Genomic DNA, 18,043 nt, shown 5'->3' on the forward strand with positions numbered 1-18,043 from the left:
AATATCCTCATGTTTCATTACAGCTGTATTGTTAGTCAAAAAGGAGGGAAAGAATTGGCCTAAGGGTTATGAAAGGTGAAGGGGAAGACAAACATGATCCCTTTTGTCATAAATCCAATCCAAAATCTAAGCAGTGTAGTACGGTGGAGAGGATGGTGGGGGCTCTTAACTAGGAATGCTGAAGAGGAGCAGGATATGGGTCTATGGTCTTCTCATCACATGTAAGACCTGAAGAGATGATGCTTCTGACTAGCCTATATGCCGGTAATGTGTTAGGCTACAAGAGATGAAGCCTCTGCTTGGCTGCTGTAGTTTGATTTAGACAATACTCCCGGTAGAACAGGAGAGGAAAGGGGAGCAAGTGTCCAGACTGCAGATCAGGAAGAGCATAGCCGACATTATTCTCTCTTCACCATGGTCCCTTTTAACACTACTATGCTGGTGTGGGACAGGTCCTTGCAGGACAGCAAAGTGGACAAGTATACATGCAAAATCTGTTTCTTTTTTTTTTTATATATATATCTGTGTAGATATGTTTGTGTATTGTGTAATGTGTTCCCAAATGAGTGTGCATATGTTTGTAATATGTATGTGAGTGTGTGCATACTATGTGTAATGTTTGCATAAAATGTATAAGCATTTATTGTATGTGTATTGTAAAATCATGTTTTGTGTATAGTATAGCGATACTATTTATATGTACTATATAACAATGCAATTACTGTGTACTGCATAGTGGTACTATTTATGTATATGGTGCCCCTTCCACCAGGGCTCCTGCATTGCTAACATCTATTTTACACTGACATACTACATCATTTCAGATAAGCACATAGTTGAAAACATGGAGGGGGACAAGGTGACTAGTCCAAGAGACAGTTCCTGCCAGGTTCTCCCCACCAGCTCAGCTAAATTGACAAGTCTCGCCTTATGTGTGTGGGTAGAGACCAGTCAGTCTAGGTGAGGAGGTGGGGAGAAGCTGACAGGACTTGCCTATTTGAACTAGTCATCTCATCCCCAGCGGTGCTTTCACTGTTTTCTCTCTGAATTACTCCAGTGTTTCAGAGTAAAGCATAGACGTTTAGAATGCAGGAGTCAGTCTCTGTTTCATGAAGCAAATAGTTCAGGCACCATTTATCAGCTGTAAAGTTCCTTTGGCAAGCTTCCAGAACAAATAACGGTAATCAAAAAACGTACTTATCAATGATGTATTTAATGTTTTCATGAAGTGTGTGGTCATCACGTCCCTTGTATGGCTGGATATGAAACGCAACCTGCAATACACAGAAAATGCAAATTCATTTTGAGGATACATTACAATACTCACATCTGTCACATGGATGCCAGTTTTGTATCTGTAAAAATGTCTCATTTTATCAGTCATGCACCAGAGTTACAGCAAACATGCAGAGATAAAATTAACTGATAATAATGGTGGAGACCACAAAATCATTCATCATGTGCAGCGCTTCTGTCACCAGATTTCATAATACATTATTAAAAAGATCTCTCAGTAAATATAAGACAGGTTTACTTTCTGTCGAAATCCATGTTAAGGGAGGAAGTATGCAGCCATACGCAGACCAGCCAAACGCAAGTGTGAACCCGGCCTAATTATATCTGTTCTGTGAAGGTCTCTGAGATTTGTTTGAGAATATTAGGGATCAAACAGCACCACGAGAACCAAGGAACACACCAGACAAGTCAAGACAAGGGATAAAGGTGTGGAAAAGATTAAAGCAGCGTTAGGTTATAATAAATAGCCCAAGCTCTGAACATCTCACAGAGCCCTATTCAATCCATCATCCAAAAAAAGGAGTATTGACAACTGTAAACCTAACAAGACATAGCAGTTTACCTAAACTGACATCCCAAGCAAGGAGAGCACTAACTAGAAAAACTGCCAAGAGGCCCATTGTAATTATGGAGAATCTGCAGCGATCCACAGCTCAGGTGGGAGAATCTGTCCACAGGACAACAGTTAGTCATGTACTACATAATTCTGGCCTTTATGGAAAAGTGGCAAGAAGAAAGCTATTTTTGAAAGCCATAAGAAGCCCTATTTGCAAAAAGACATGTAGGGGACAAAACCAGCATGTGAAAGATGCTCTGGTCAGATGAGACTAAAGTAGAACTTTTTGGGCTAAATGCAAAAGCTATGTCTGACGGAAAACTAACACTGCACATCACCCTTAAAACACCATCCCCACTAACAAACATGGTGGTGGCAGCATCATGCTGTGGGTATGCTTTTCTTCAGCAGGTACAGGGAAGCTGGTCAGAGTTGATGGGAAGATGGATGGAGCCAAATACAGAGCAATCCTGGAGAAAATCCCAGCAGAGGCGAAGACTTGATACTAGGGCGTAGGTTCACCTTTCACCAGATGTGGTAGATCACTCAGTGGTACACATAGATAGACACGGGAACACTGTCTCTTTAATAACTTCCTTTGGTTTATTATAGGCAGCATAAACCAAGATGAAGTAAAACTAACAAAGCCATCTGGGCAAAACAGGAAAACAGAACAAAATGTTAGCACAAAGCACAGTCCTTCTGAGAGCGGGTTTCTTCCCACTCACCGTTAACAGAACACACACGGTTCTGGTTGGTTCCAGCACAACCACTTCTCTGGAGTGTTCCTCTCCAGACACTGAACACCTACTGCCTCTGGAGGCCAGCTACTTAAGCCCCAGACCACACCCTGGAGTGGTGATAAGGAGGACAACCTCCCAATCGCTCTATGGTTGTCCACGAAAACCCAGCACATTATACAAATTAGGTGTTAACCCCTCACAGGTCTTACTAGTGACTATGTCACACAGGACATCGACCCTAAACATACTGTCAGGGCTACAATGGAATGGTTTACAACAAAGCATATTCATGTATTTGAATGACAGTCAAAGTTGAGATCTGAAAATTGCTACTCACGGACGGTCTCCATTCAATCTTACCGAGCTGGATCTAGTTTGCAAAGAAGAACGGGCAAAAATTTCAGCCTCCGGATGTGCAAAGCTGGTAGAGACATACCCTAAGAGACTTGCAGCTTTAATTGCAGCGAAAGGTGGTCCTACAAAGTACTGACTCATGGGGGGTGCATAGAAATGCACGTAACAATTTTCAGATTTATATATTTAAAATATTAACTAAACCATGTATAATTTCCTTTACACATCACAAGTACTTTCTACTTTGTGTTGGTGTATCATATAAAATCCCAATAAAATACATTTAGGTTAACGCGAAAAAATGTGGAAAAGTTCACAAGGTATGAATACTTTTTCAAGGCAATGTAAGTACACCAGCCTTACCAGGTCTAAGAGGTCTATTTAATAATGTGTACAATTTAGACTGTAAAATGTGAAGACAGAATATGCTTTATTGCCCAGGTACAGGTTTACATTTAGGGTTGCTTTTCATGCATCTATAAATTAAATGTATTCATTTTGCACACTTTTGGTAAACGTGGATAGGTTTAATGATTTTTTTTTTCTTATTGTTAACTTCTATTAAAATCAAGTGTACACTACATAAAGTCATCCCACTATATCCTAATAAATGAGTAAGTAACATTTTCTCAGAAGGGTAAATTTGTTGCTATAGTCATTGCAAAAAGTAGTTTAGAAACACAGCGCATCTGTTACCTTAATTTCATATCTGTGGGCAGCATCCAGAACCAATGGTGCCAGGTTTTCCACTGCTTCTCCATTCTCATCTGCTGTACCAGGCGGGTACCACGACAGTACTAATACTCCTTTGACAAAACAATTATGTAGTTAGGTTGTTATTGGTAACATTAGTTTCCTATTATTGACTTATTAAAATAAATATAATTCCTCAGCTTACCTATAGCAGCTGCCCTCAGCTGCCTCATATGTTCTTCAAGGACCTCCGAGTCTTTTGAACTGTAGGGTCCTAACTCAGGGTAAAAGCTGGATCCGATGTCCTCAGGGGGACTGTGTCTGCCTTTTGGATAGCTTGCTGATATCTTTGGGTCCCAATGAGGCACCATCACATGATCCCAGTGGATATAGTTGTTATCAAACTTTGGATTTCCATACCACATGTAGTAGAAAACATGAAGATCATAGTACACTTTTGTTTGCTCGGCTGCATTCGCAGTACCTTGTGGTTGGGAAATAGCATCACTAGATACAGACCGTTTCTCTGATTGTTCTCCAAAGGGAATAAGTTCTAGGCCAGGAGCCAGATCAGAAAAGCCATCTGTAGGCTTCAAAGTTCGCAAGCCCATCATAGTTCCAAAAATGAAAAGAGTGAAAAGGAAAAGAGCAATGCATGCTTTCCGTCGAAGCCTTGCCATCTCAGACAACAGTGTTCGGATCAATAGTGCCAGAATGTTCTTCTTTTAACATCTAGTTGATATTAACCCATCAACTTTTGTGGAGACAGATCTGTAATAGCAATAGTAAGATAAGTGGTAACACAATTTAGGCAGCCAAAATACAGTATAATAAACATCATAATGTTATTAGAGGCACATACAGTGCCTTGCAAAAGTATTCGGCTCCCTGGAACTTTTCAACCTTTTCCCTCATATCATGCTTCAAACATAAAGATACCAAATGCAAATTTTTGGTGAAGAATCAACAAGTGGAACACAATTGTGAAGTTGAACGAAATTTAATAGTTACTAGCTGAAGAGCCCTGCATTGCCTGGGCATAGTAAATATCTGTGGTTAGTTATAGCACCTCACTTCTCTTATTTTCCCATCACGCCTCTCATTTTCCCCCTCACATCTCTCATTTTCTCCCTCACACCTCTCATTTTCCCATTCACTCCTCCTATTTTCCCCCTCCTTTCATTCCTCCCTCACTCCTCTCATTCCTCCCTAACACTTGTCATTTCGACCTCACATCTGTCATTTTCCGATCACTTCACTATTTTCCCTCACTCCTCTCATTTTGCACTCACACCTTTTCATTTTCACCTCACACCTCTCATTTTCACCTCAGTATATACATGTTTGTCATCTCCCTTATATATAGTATACACCTGTATGTCATCTCCTGTATATACCTGTGTCATCTCCCCTGTAAATAGTATATACCTGCTGTATGTCATCTCCTCCTGTATATTGTATATACCTATGTGTCATCTCCTGTATATAGTATATACCTGTATGTCATCTCCTGTATATAGTATATACCTGTACAGTCATGGCCAAAAGTATTGACCCTGCAATTCTGTCAGATAATACTCAGTTTCTTCCTGAAAATGATTGCAAACACAAATTATTTGGTATTATTATCTTCATTTAATTTGTCTTAAATGAAAAAACACAAAAAGAATTGTCCTAAAGCCAAATTGGATATAATTTCACACCAAACATAAAAAAGGGGGTGGACAAAAGTATTGTCACTGTTCGAAAAATCATGTGATGCTTCTGTAATTTGTGTAATTAACAGCACCTGTAACTTACCTGGGGCACCTAACAGGTGTTGGCAATAACTAAATCACACTTGCAGCCAGTTGACATGGATTAAAGTTGACTCAACCTCTGTCCTGTGCCCTTGTGTGTACCACATTGAGAATGGAGAAAAGAAAAAAGACCAAAGAAATGTCTGAGGACTTGAGAAACCAAATTGTGAGGAAGCATGAGCAATCTCAAGGCTACAAGTCCATCTCCAAAGACCTGAATGTTCCTGTGTCTACCGTGCGCAGTGTCATCAAGAAGTTTAAAGCCCATTGGCACTGTGGCTAACCTCCCTAGATGTGGACGGAAAAGAAAAATTGACAAGAGATTTCAATGCAAGATTGTGCGGATGTTGGATAAACAACCTCGACTAACATCCAAACAAGTTCAAGCTGCCCTGCAGTCCGAGGGTACAACAGTGTCAACCCGTACTATCCATCGGCATCTGAATGAAAAGGGACTGTATGGTAGGAGACCCAGGAAGACCCCACTTCTTACCCCGAGACATAAAAAAGCCAGGCTGGAGTTTGCCAAAACTTACCTGAAAAAAGCCTAAAACGTTTTGGATGAATGTTCTCTGGTCAGATGAGACAAAAGTAGAGCTTTTTGGGCAAAGGCATCAACATAGAGTTTACAGGAGAAAAAAAGAGGCATTCAAATAAAAGAACACGGTCCCTACAGTCAAACATGGCGGAGGTTCCCTGATGTTTTGGGGTTGCTTTGCTGCCTCTGGCACTGGTGTTGTGAACTGGTGGCCTAGGAGCAACATGAGACGTTCTCTGGAGAAGGTGGCACCTGTACTGACCGCAGACCTGAACTTAACGCCACAACTAGCAGTAGCCGTGGAATGTACCTAACGCTCCCTAGACATCTCGACACAGCCGGAGGACTAATTAACCCTAGAGATAGAAAAGGGAAAACAATCTTGCTTCAGAGAAAATCCCCAAAGAATAGACAGCCCCCCACAAATATTGACTGTGAGAGAAGAGGAAAATAACATACGCAGACTGAAATCAGGTTTTAGCAAAGGAGGCCATTCTAGCTAGATAGAAAGGACAGGACAGAGTGCTATGCGGTCAGTATTAAAACACTAGAAAATATCCACCACAGAAAATACAAAAATCTCCACAACTAACTAAAGGCATGGAGGGTATATCTGCATCTCCAGAGATACCAGCTTGGATAAACAAATCCTTATACAGACCAAGCTGGACAAAACACATAACATAAGGAAGCATTGAACAATAAGGCCCACAGCATGTGGACTGCAAAAATCAAGGCCAGAACTTAGCTTAGATGAAATGAACAGCAAGCAGCAGACACCAGGCAGGGATGTGAATCCTCCAGGAACAATGGACAACTGGCACTAACTGAAGGGTAAAGCAAGACTAAATAGCCCAGTTAGAATTACCATAAGTGGACACACCTGATGGCTGCTGCGATCCAAAAACAGCCGCGCTACCACTTATAACCACTGGAGGGAGCCCGAGAGCAGAATTCACAACAGTACCCCCCCCTTGAGGAGAGGTCACCGAACCCTCATCAGAGCCCCCAGGCCGATCAGGACGAGCCAAATGAAAGGCACGAACCAAATCGTCAGCATGAACATCGGAGGCAACAACCCAAGAATTATCCTCCTGGCCATAACCCTTCCATTTGACAAGATACTGAAGCTTCCACCTCGAAAAACGAGAATCCAAAATCTTCTCAACCACATACTCCAACTCCCCATCAATCAACACCGGGGCAGGAGGATCAGCAGAGGGAACAACGGGCTCCACGTATTTCCGCAACAAAGATCTATGAAAAACATTATGGATGGAAAAAGAGGCTGGAAGGGCCAAACGAAAAGACACTGGATTGATAATCTCAGAAATCCTATAAGGACCAATAAACCGAGGCTTAAACTTAGGGGAAGAAACCTTCATAGGCACATGACGGGAAGACAGCCAGACCAAATCCCCAACCCGAAGCCGGGAACCAACACGCCGGCGACGGTTAGCAAAACGCTGGGCCTCCTCCTGAGACAACACCAAATTGTCAACAACATGAGCCCAAATTTGCTGCAACCTGTCCACCACAGAGTCCACCCCAGGACAATCAGAAGGCTCAACCTGTCCCAAAGAAAAACGAGGATGAAAACCAGAATTACAAAAGAAGGGTGAAACCAAGGTAGCAGAACTAGCCCGATTATTAAGGGCAAACTCTGCCAATGGCAAGAAGGCCACCCAATCATCTTGATCAGCAGAGACAAAGCATCTCAAATAAGTTTCCAAAGTTTGATTAGTTCGCTCGGTTTGGCCATTTGTCTGAGGATGAAAGGAGGAAGAAAAAGACAAATCGATGCCCAGCTTGGCACAAAAGGCCCGCCAAAACCTAGAAACAAACTGGGAGCCTCTATCGGACACAATATTCTCCGGAATGCCATGTAAACGAACCACATGCTGAAAGAACAATGGCACCAAATCAGAAGAGGAAGGCAATTTAGGCAAAGGTACCAAATGAACCATCTTAGAAATCGGTCACAAACCACCCAGATAACAGACATCTTCTGGGAAACCGGAAGATCTAAAATAAAATCCATAGAAATATGCGTCCAAGGCCTCTCAGGGACCGGCAAAGGCAAAAGCAACCCACTAGCGCGGGAACAGCAAGGCTTGGCCTGCGCACAAATCCCACAGGACTGCACAAAAGAACGCACATCCCGTGACAAAGGCCACCAAAAGGACCTACCAACCAAGTCTCTGGTACCGAAAATCCCCGGATCACCAGCCAACACAGAACAATGAACCTCAGAAATCACTTTACTAGTCCATCTATCAGGAACAAACAGTTTCCCCACTGGACAGTGGTCAGGTTTATCAGCCTGAAATTCCTGAAGAACCCGTCGCAAATCAGGGGAGATGGCAGAAAGAATCAACCCTCCTTCAGAATGCTGAACGGCTCAAGGACCCCAGGAGAATCAGGCAAAAAGCTCCTAGAGAGGGCATCCGCCTTAACATTCTTAGAACCCGGAAGATACGAGACCACAAAATCAAAACGGGAGAAAAACAGGGACCATCGGGCCTGTCTAGGATTCAGCCGTTTGGCAGACTCGAGATAAATCAGATTCTTATGATCGGTCAAGACCACAATACGGTGCTTAGCCCCCTCAAGCCAATGTCGCCACTCCTCAAATGCCCACTTCATAGCCAACAACTCACGATTGCCGACATCATAATTGCGTTCCGCAGGCGAAAACTTTCGAGAAAAGAAGGCACACGGTTTCATCACGGAACCATCAGAATTCCTCTGAGACAAAACAGCCCCTGCTCCAATCTCAGAAGCGTCAACCTCAACCTGAAATGGAAGAGAAACATCAGGCTGACGCAACACAGGGGCAGAAGTAAACCGGCGTTTAAGCTCATGAAAGGCAGAAACAGCCGCAGAGGACCAATTCGTCACATCAGCGCCTTTCTTGGTCAAATTGGTCAGGGGTTTAACCACACTAGAGAAGTTGGCAATGAAACGGCGATAACAATTAGCAAAGCCCAAAAATTTCTGAAGGCTTTTCAGGGATGTGGGCTGGATCCAATCATGAATGGCCTGGACCTTAACCGGATCCATTTCTATAGATGAGGAAGAAAAAATGAAGCCCAAATAAGAAACCTTCTGTACTCCAAAGAGGCACTTAGACCCCTTCACAAACAAAGCATTATCACGAAGGATCTGAAATACCATCCTGACTTGTTTCACATGAGACTCCCAATCATCTGAAAAAATCAAAATATCATCCAAATATACGATCATGAATTTATCAAGATAATTCCGAAAGATATCATGCATGAAGGACTGAAACACAGATGGAGCATTAGAGAGCCCGAATGGCATCACAAGGTATTCAAAATGGCCTTCGGGCGTATTAAACGCAGTTTTCCATTCGTCACCCTGCTTAATACGAACAAGATTATATGCCCCTCGAAGGTCAATCTTAGTAAACTAACTAGCCCCCTTAATCCTAGCAAACAGATCAGAAACAAAGGTAAAGGGTATTGGAATTTGACCGTGATCTTATTCAAGAGGCGATAATCAATACAGGGTCTCAAGGAACCATCCTTCTTGGCAACAAAAAAAAAACCTGCTCCCAATGGTGAAGAAGATGGCCGAATATGCCCTTTCTCCAAAGACTCCTTAACATAGCTCCGCATGGCGGCATGTTCTGGCACAGACAGATTGAAAAGTTGGCCCTTAGGGAACTTACAGCCTGGAATCAAGTCAATCGCACAATCACAGTCCCTGTGCGGTGGGAGGGAACTGGACTTGGGTTCATCAAATACATCCTGAAAATCAAACAAAAACTCAGGAATTTCAGAAGAGGGGGAGGAGGCAATTGACGTCAAAGGAACGTCACCATGAACCCCCTGACAACCCCAACTAGTCACAGACATAGATTTCCAATCCAATACCGGATTATGCATCTGTAACCATGGGAAACCCAGCACAACAGCATCATGCAAATTATGCAACACCAGAAAACGACAATCTTCCTGATGGGCTGGCGCCATGCACATGGTCAGCTGTGTCCAAAACTGAGGTTTATTCTTAGCCAAAGGTGTGGCATCAATGCCCCTCGGAATAGGATTCTGCAAAGGCTGCAAGGGAAAACCACAACGTCTGGCAAATTCTAAGTCCATCAAGTTTAAAGTGGCTCCTGAATCCACAAATGCCATGACAGAAAAAGACGATAATGAGCAGATCAGGGTCACAGACAACAGAAATTTGAGTTGTACAGTACTGATGGTAACGGAACTAGCGATTCTCCTGGTACGCTTAGGGCAATCAGAAATAACATGAGGAGAATCGCCGCAGTACAAACACAACCTATTCTGACGTCTGAATCCTTGTCGTTCAGCTCTAGACACTATCCTATCACACTGCATAGGCTCAGGACTCTGCTCGGAAGACGACACAGTATGCGCAACTCTGTGCTCGCGCAAGCGCCGATCAATCTGAATGGCCAAAGACATAGAATCACTCAAACCAGCCGGCGTGGGGAACCCCACCATAACATCTTTAACGGATTCAGAAAGACCCTTTCTGAAAATTGCCGCCAAGGCATCCTCATTCCATTTAGTCAGCACAGACCATTTTCTAAATTTCTGGCAATATGATTCTGCCGCTTCTTGACCCTGACAAAGGGCCAACAAGGTCTTCTCAGCATGATCCACTGAATTAGGTTCATCATACAATAACCCTAGCGCCTGAAAAAATGTGTCAACATTAAGCAAAGCTGGATTCCCAGATTCTAGGGAAAATGCCCAATCCTGAGGATCACCACGCAGCAGAGAGATGACAATCCTAACTTGCTGGGTGGAATCACCAGAGGAACGGGGTTTAAGAGCAAAAAACAGTTTACATTTTTAAAGCTCAAAAATTTGGATCTGTCCCCAAAAAACAAATCAGGAGTTGGAATTTTAGGCTCTAAAACCGGAGTCTGAACGATATAATCGGAAATACCCTGTACTCTAGCAGCAAGTTGATCCACACGAGAAGCCAATCCCTGAACATCCATGCCAGCGCCAAACTCCTGAGCCACCCAGAGGTAAAGAGGGGGAAAAAAACACAGCAGACAACAGAAAAAAAAAAAAAAATATGGCTCAGCACTTTCCTTCCCTTCTTTTGAGATGCGATTAACTCATTGTGGGCCAGTTATACTGTTGTGAACTGGTGGCCTAGGAGCAACATGAGACGTTCTCTGGAGAAGGTGGCACCTGTACTGACCGCAGACCTGAACTTAACGCCACAACTAGCAGTAGCCGTGGAATGTACCCAACGCTCCCTAGACATCTCGACACAGCCGGAGGACTAATTAACCCTAGAGATAGAAAAGGGAAAACTATCTTGCCTCAGAGAAAATCCCCAAAGAATAGACAGCCCCCCACAAATATTGACTGTGAGAGAAGAGGAAAATAACATACGCAGACTGAAATCAGGTTTTAGCAAAGGAGGCCATTCTAGCTAGATAGAAAGGACAGGACAGAGTGCTATGCGGTCAGTATTAAAACACTAGAAAATATCCACCACAGAAAATACAAAAATCTCCACAACTAACTAAAGGCATGGAGGGTATATCTGCATCTCCAGAGATACCAGCTTGGATAAACAAATCCTTATACAGACCAAGCTGGACAAAACACAAAACATAAGGAAGCACTGAACAATAAGGCCCACAGCATGTGGACTGCAAAAATCAAGGCCAGAACTTAGCTTAGATGAAATGAACAGCAAGCAGCAGAGACCAGGCAGGGATGTGAATCCTCCAGGAACAATGGACAACTGGCACTAACTGAAGGGTAAAGCAAGACTAAATAGCCCAGTTAGAATTACCATAAGTGGACACACCTGATGGCTGCTGCGATCCAAAAACAGCCGCGCTACCACTTATAACCACCGGAGGGAGCCCGAGAGCAGAATTCACAACACACTGGACTGCTTGACCGTGTGCATGGCATTATGAAGTCTGAAGACTACCAACAAATTTTGCAGCATTTCTTCCTGAAAATGATTGCAAACATAAATTATTTGGTATTATTATCTTCATTTAATTTGTCTTAAATGAAAAAACATGAATCAATGGTTAACGCGATTTGTTTTAAAATAATAGATTTTTTCTCTTTTTTCCAATTCATTTTAGTTCAACTTAGGCTAGGTTCACATTGCGTTAGGGCAATCCGTTTAACGGATCGGTTAAATGGATGCGCTAATGATTGTCTTTTTTTTTGGATTGCGCTAACACATGCGTTAACGCATGGTTGCATTGCGTCGGCCTGCGTTAGCAATAGAGGTCTATGCACAGTGAACGCTTCCATTCGCTCTGCGTTTGCCGTAATGTATCCGAAAACGCGGTAGTCCTCGTTCGAAGGTGCGTCAAAAAGTAATGGACCATCACTAACGCATGCCGATTTCTGACATGCGTTAGCATGCGTTACACTAATTGAAGTCTATGGGCGCGTTAACGGATCTGTTACATCGTGTTAGTGCCGTTTAGAAACTGATCCGTTAAACGGATCACTCTAACCCAATGTGGACCTAGCCTAAAGCTGTTCATATGCCAGAAATCAGTTGCATCTGATGGAATCCCACTGAGTATTGGAGGTCTATCAGGTTTTCATCATGGTGTCCACTATTTTACTGCAAAAAGTAGCACAGAATGCGGCTCTATTCTGTCCTGTATTTTTATCAAAATCTTTCAGAGCCTCCAATGTAGATGTGAACATACCTTTATCCTGAAAAACTGTTTACAAAACCTTACTTTTGTATGGTAGTTTAGTTGGAACAAGAACATTTGTTCATGTTAAATTGTAAAACGTCATGAGCTATTACACGTTATTCAACGTGGAGGCACAGAGGTCTTTTTCTCACTAGTTTTTTCAACCTCTAGGGCACATATGTCAAAGCAGGGTGAGCATATTTGGCCCATGATGACACCAAGTGGGTCCCCCCCATTCTGGATTTTATTTTTGATATTCTATCTCTCAATGATAAAATTAACCTACCCTTAAAATTATAGACTGCTCTTGTCTTTGTCAGTGGGCAAACTTACAAAATTAGCAAGGGATCAAATACTTATTTCCTTCACTGTATGTATTGTCATTCAAACTTACTTCTATAGGACATCTGTTATGTGGCTTGGATTTCATCTGAAAAGGCTACAGTTCTCTTTAGGGTATTACATTTCACTGAATCTTTAAGTAACCGGAGAGAAACTGAATAAAGACAAGGCCATACACAATGTGGGAGACACAGTAGAACACTGAAAGCTGATCACATAGCACTCATCCATCTTCCTCCTTGTACACTGCATGAAGATATATTATTAATACCATTTAAAAGGGACTGTACTGAAACTTTTATAAAATAGAGCAGCATAACTGTACAAATGAAAAAACTCAGAAAAGCTGCCTGTGAATACCATTATGTGCATCTGTTAAAAAAATATGAAGAGTTTGTATATCCATAAAAATCAGCCATATGGCCATGAAGAAACGTATTTAGTAATAGTCCCATTGAAGTATTAGTACACATATACACTCTTCACTTTCTTGCTACCGTGTTGTGTTTCCCTTTCCTGTACACACCAATACCTACAGTTAGGTCCAGAAATATTTGGACAATGACCGAATCTTTGTGATTTAGGCTCTACATGCCACTATTTTTTATTTGAAATGAAACGGAAATGCAATTGAGGTTTGGACTTTCAGGTTTAACTAAAGCGGTTGAACAAAAATATCCCGTTAAACGTTACAGCCATTTTTCTACAAAAGACTTATTTCAGGGGCTCAAAAGTAATTGGACAAATTAACTTTACTATAAAATAAAATGTTAATTTTCAATACTATGTAGAGAATCCTTTGCATGTAATGACTGCCTGAAGTCTGGAAGCCATGGACGTCACCAAACACTGGGTTTCCTCCAGGGCCGTGGGGTACTCGGTGCCGGGTCCGGTGCTTAAAGGTCACGGTGGCGGCGACCCGATCCGTGGCCCTGGGTGCCCATGTTAAAGGGAATGTCCTTAAAGGGGTTCTGAATAAAGTTTGTGTTCGTGGCACCACCTGTGGTATTCGGTCAGAGGAGACTGACGCTGCTTAAAGGGGTCCTCTGGGGTGATGTTATGGCAGCTAGATGGTATACCTTCCCACAGGTGAAGTAGGTCCCCAGGGCTCCCGGTATATAGGTGTAGATGGTGAGCGATGCAGTAAGAAATGGAGGTCACAGGTTTGCAGTCTCTTTACCTGGTTTACTGAAGACTTCAGGCAGCCACAGTCCAGGGCACCAGATCACAGGTACAGGCAGGGTCCGGCCGGCTTGGAAGCAAATTCAGAGTCCCCTTTACCAGGTGCAGATAAAAGCCTTCCTACTAGCGCGGTGGTATTGTAGTCCCTTACTGCCTTTGGCTTCTGGCAAGGTCCTCACAGTCCTCTCTGTCCTCCTTAAAGGTGGGACACAAACCCATATGACAGGTGGCTCGAGCCTTTTTACAGGGTCTATGCGCCATTGTGTCTCCTGGGTATTAGGGTGGACAGGTTGTAGTTCAGCTGTCCTGTCGGTTTCTGCTGTAAGTCTTGGGAGTCCCTCACAACCTCGGTCTCCGGCTACTACTGCTCTTTGCAGGGAGATAGCTCAATCGCAGCTGTCCTCCCCTGGTGTCACTCGCCAGTGTTTCGCTCTCCTGCACGCTCACTAAATGCTGTTCTTCCTTCCGTACTCTCTCAAACCTGGAGCTGCAGCACCTCGGGCTGCACGGCCCCTCACATGTCCCTCTGCCTCAGACTGCTCCAGTCTGATGTCTGGCACTAACTGTCTCCTCTCACCAACTAACTTTCCCTCCAGACCAGAATATATATATAAGGGGGGGGGGGGGGCACCCATCAACAGGATCACAGCTCCCCCTTCTGGCCTGGAGTGTGAAAATGTTGTGTGCATTGTGATTACCTGATAAAATAAATCCCTCACTGTGACAACCATGACCCTGGTGCTTCACACATGCTAGATTGGGTTGAGATCTGGCGATTGATTAGGCCATTGTAGAATATTCCACTTCTTTGCTTTAAAAAGCTCATGTGTTGCTTTTGCAGTATGTTTTGAGTTATTGCCCATCTGTATTGTGCAGAGCGTCCGATCAACCTTGCTGCATATGATTGAATCTGAGCCGAAAGTATAGCCCTGTACACTTCAGAATTCTTTAAGCTGATTCTGTCTTCAGTCACATCATCAATAAACACTAGTGACACAGTGTCATTGGAAGCCATTCATGCCCATGTCATCACTCTGCCTCCACCATGTTTTACAGAGGATGGGGTGTGCTTTGGATCGTGAGCTGTTCCAAGTCTTCTCTATGCTTTCTTCTCATCGTTCTGGTACAGGTTGATTTTAGTTTCATCTGACCAAAGAATGCATTTCTCATTAAGTCTTCTTTTTATGGCAGACTTAGATACTGAAATATTTACTTCCTGGAGAGTGTTCTTTACTTGGGTGGATGTTGTTAAGGATTTTCTTCACCATGAAAAGGATTCTGCGATCATCCACCACTGTTGTCTTCCGTAGAAGATCAGGCCTTTTTGTATTTCCAAGCTCACCAGTGCACTATTTTTTCTTACAGAATGTTGAGTTGGCCACTCATAAAATTTCTGCTCTCTCTCTTCTTTTTTTTCAGCCTAATATTTATCTTCCATTGAGAGCTCCTATGACCGCATGTTGTGGGTTCACGGCAACAGTTTCCAATGCCACACCTAGAATCACCTCCAGACTTTTTACCTGCGTCATGATGGATTAACAAGGGAATAGCCCATGCCACCCATTTAAGAGCTTTTGAGATATCTGTCAAAGTACTTTTGGTTCTTTTAAAAAAGGCAGCTACATATTTAAAAGCTGTAATACCTAAACCTTTAATCCAATTAGGATGTCAATATTCTCAAACTAAATCTGAGAGTCTAAAGGTACTGTCACACTAGATGATATCGCTAGTGATCCATGACGTTGCAGCGTCCTCGCTAGCGATATCGTCCAGTGTGACAGGCAGCAGCGATCAGGCCCCTGCTGGGAGATCGCTGGTCGGGGAAGAAAGTCCAGAACTTTATTTCGTCGCTGGACTCCCCGCAGACATCGCTGAATCGGCGTGTGTGACACCGATTCAGCGATGTCTTCACTGGTAACCAGGGTAAACATCGGGTAACTAAGCGCAGGGCCGCGCTTAGTAACCCGCTGTTTACCCTGGTTACCAGCGTAAAAAAACAAACAGTACATACTTACATTCAGCTGTCTGTCCCTTGCCGTCTGGTTCCTGCCTTGACTGCTGGCCATAAAGTGAAAGCAGAGCACAGCCACAGCGGTGAGTCACCGCTGTGTGACTCACCGCTGTGCTGTGCTTTCACTTTCACTTTGCGGCCAGCAGTCAGTGCAGGAACCAGACGGCAAGGGACAGACAGCTGAATGTAAGTATGTACTGTTTGTTTTTTTTACGCTGGTAACCAGGGTAAACATCGGGTTACTAAGCGCGGCCCTGCGCTTAGTTACCCGATGTTTACCCTGGTTACCGGGGACCTCGGGATCGTTGGTCGCTGGAGAGCTGTCTGTGTGACAGCTCTCCAGCGACCAAACAGCGACGCTGCAGCGATCCGGATCGTTGTCGGTATCGCTGCAGCGTCGCTAAGTGTGACGGTACCTTTAACTTAAAGTTCATAACTGTATCTTGAATATGTTTTAGTAAACAGCTTAAATGCCAAAACTTGAGTCACTGTCCAAATATTTATGGACCTTACTGTATGTACTGTATATTCCTTGCCCCTATGAACTATGACATAAAAAGGAAAAAGGTGCACCAACACTGGGGTAAGTATGTGCACATGAAAGCCAACATGCATGTCTAGAATATAAATTATCCATTCTTATCAATTGCTAGAATATGCCATGATCAATGAGGGTCAGACCCATGGAACGCCTATCATTCTTAAAATAAATTGGTAGCAGTGCTGGTTAAGAGATCAGGTTTCCACCAATCATAAAGTGATGGCAAATCCCGGCAACATGCCATCACCTTTTAAGGTTGGAATAAAATCTTTAAAGAATTCCTCCCACTAATATTATTTTCATTAAATGTTTGGATATGTATATGGTGTGTAGTGTGAGTGTATTAATATTCTCACCTACCGCCGCTATCTCTGTGCTCCGTCATTCTGCCTCTGTTCAGTGACATGTACGGAATTCCGATTAGCTGGCTCACTCTATACTCTATGTGTTAGCCACAAGTCTCTTTTACAATGTAAGTCTATGGAGCATCTTTCTGATGCTCCATAGGTTTACACTGCAAAAGCCACTTTTGGGTTATGCAGACCGAAGTGTGACCCGGAGGAGTCTGATGAGCGGTAATGTCACCAAGAAGAGGAGCAGAATGGAGCTGGGTTCCAGACAGAGCAACTGTAGGGTGAGTAAAAATTCACTACATTACATGCATATTAACACATTTAATGAAAAAAAAAATATTAATAGGAGTTCTTCCTTAAGGGGGTCCAAACTATACAATTGCTATCACCATGTTATATTACAACTTATAGATGGCCTGGGATTATTAGCTACAGCGGGGAGCTGTTAGAATAAGGACCACTTATGCTGGTGTGACCAAATATATACAAATGTAACGCTGCCTGCAGCTTCCCATGTGACTCTTCAGGGCTTTTATTCTTTGCATTGAATCATTCATTATGCAAATAGTTTTCTTTCCTTCTGACTGCCTATAAGTCAGCTTCTAAAATTTTAACAAGCCTGGAAACACACTAATCCAGATCAGACATCCATCTATACGCAGTTGTTTCGGAATAGTTGCCCCTTATAAGCATAGAGCAGGATTGGCTGGCTGAATGGCTGAATGCAATGACTTGGCAGATTTCGGGGATTGGCTCTCATTTGCACAGTGCTACCAACCTAAAGAATTAGGAGCTATTTTAACTTTAACTGGTCTTAGTGGGAAACTTAATTTGTGTGTCACTTATGAACATCGCTTGATCCCATATGACAGAAGAGGAACCTTGTGCAAGAACAGTGTATAGGTCCATCTTTGTGTCTGTGACAAAAG

At 43.1% G+C, this 18,043-nt stretch overlaps 1 protein-coding gene across 1 annotated transcript in view; it reads right to left on the minus strand.

Moving 5' to 3' along the window:
* Positions 1 to 18,043, minus strand: part of MANEAL (mannosidase endo-alpha like) — a 78,317-nt gene that overhangs the window by 2,784 nt on the left and 57,490 nt on the right. The window contains exons 2-4 of the mRNA XM_069757113.1: positions 3,848 to 4,413; positions 3,646 to 3,755; positions 1,198 to 1,274 (exon numbers count right to left, since the gene is read on the minus strand). Coding sequence (XP_069613214.1) covers positions 1,198 to 1,274; positions 3,646 to 3,755; positions 3,848 to 4,322 — 662 coding nt within the window. The 5' untranslated portion in view covers positions 4,323 to 4,413. The remainder of the gene's footprint in view (positions 1 to 1,197; positions 1,275 to 3,645; positions 3,756 to 3,847; positions 4,414 to 18,043) is intronic.

This window comes from Ranitomeya imitator, chromosome 3 (assembly GCF_032444005.1).
Source record: "Ranitomeya imitator isolate aRanImi1 chromosome 3, aRanImi1.pri, whole genome shotgun sequence".
Taxonomy (NCBI): domain Eukaryota; kingdom Metazoa; phylum Chordata; class Amphibia; order Anura; family Dendrobatidae; genus Ranitomeya; species Ranitomeya imitator.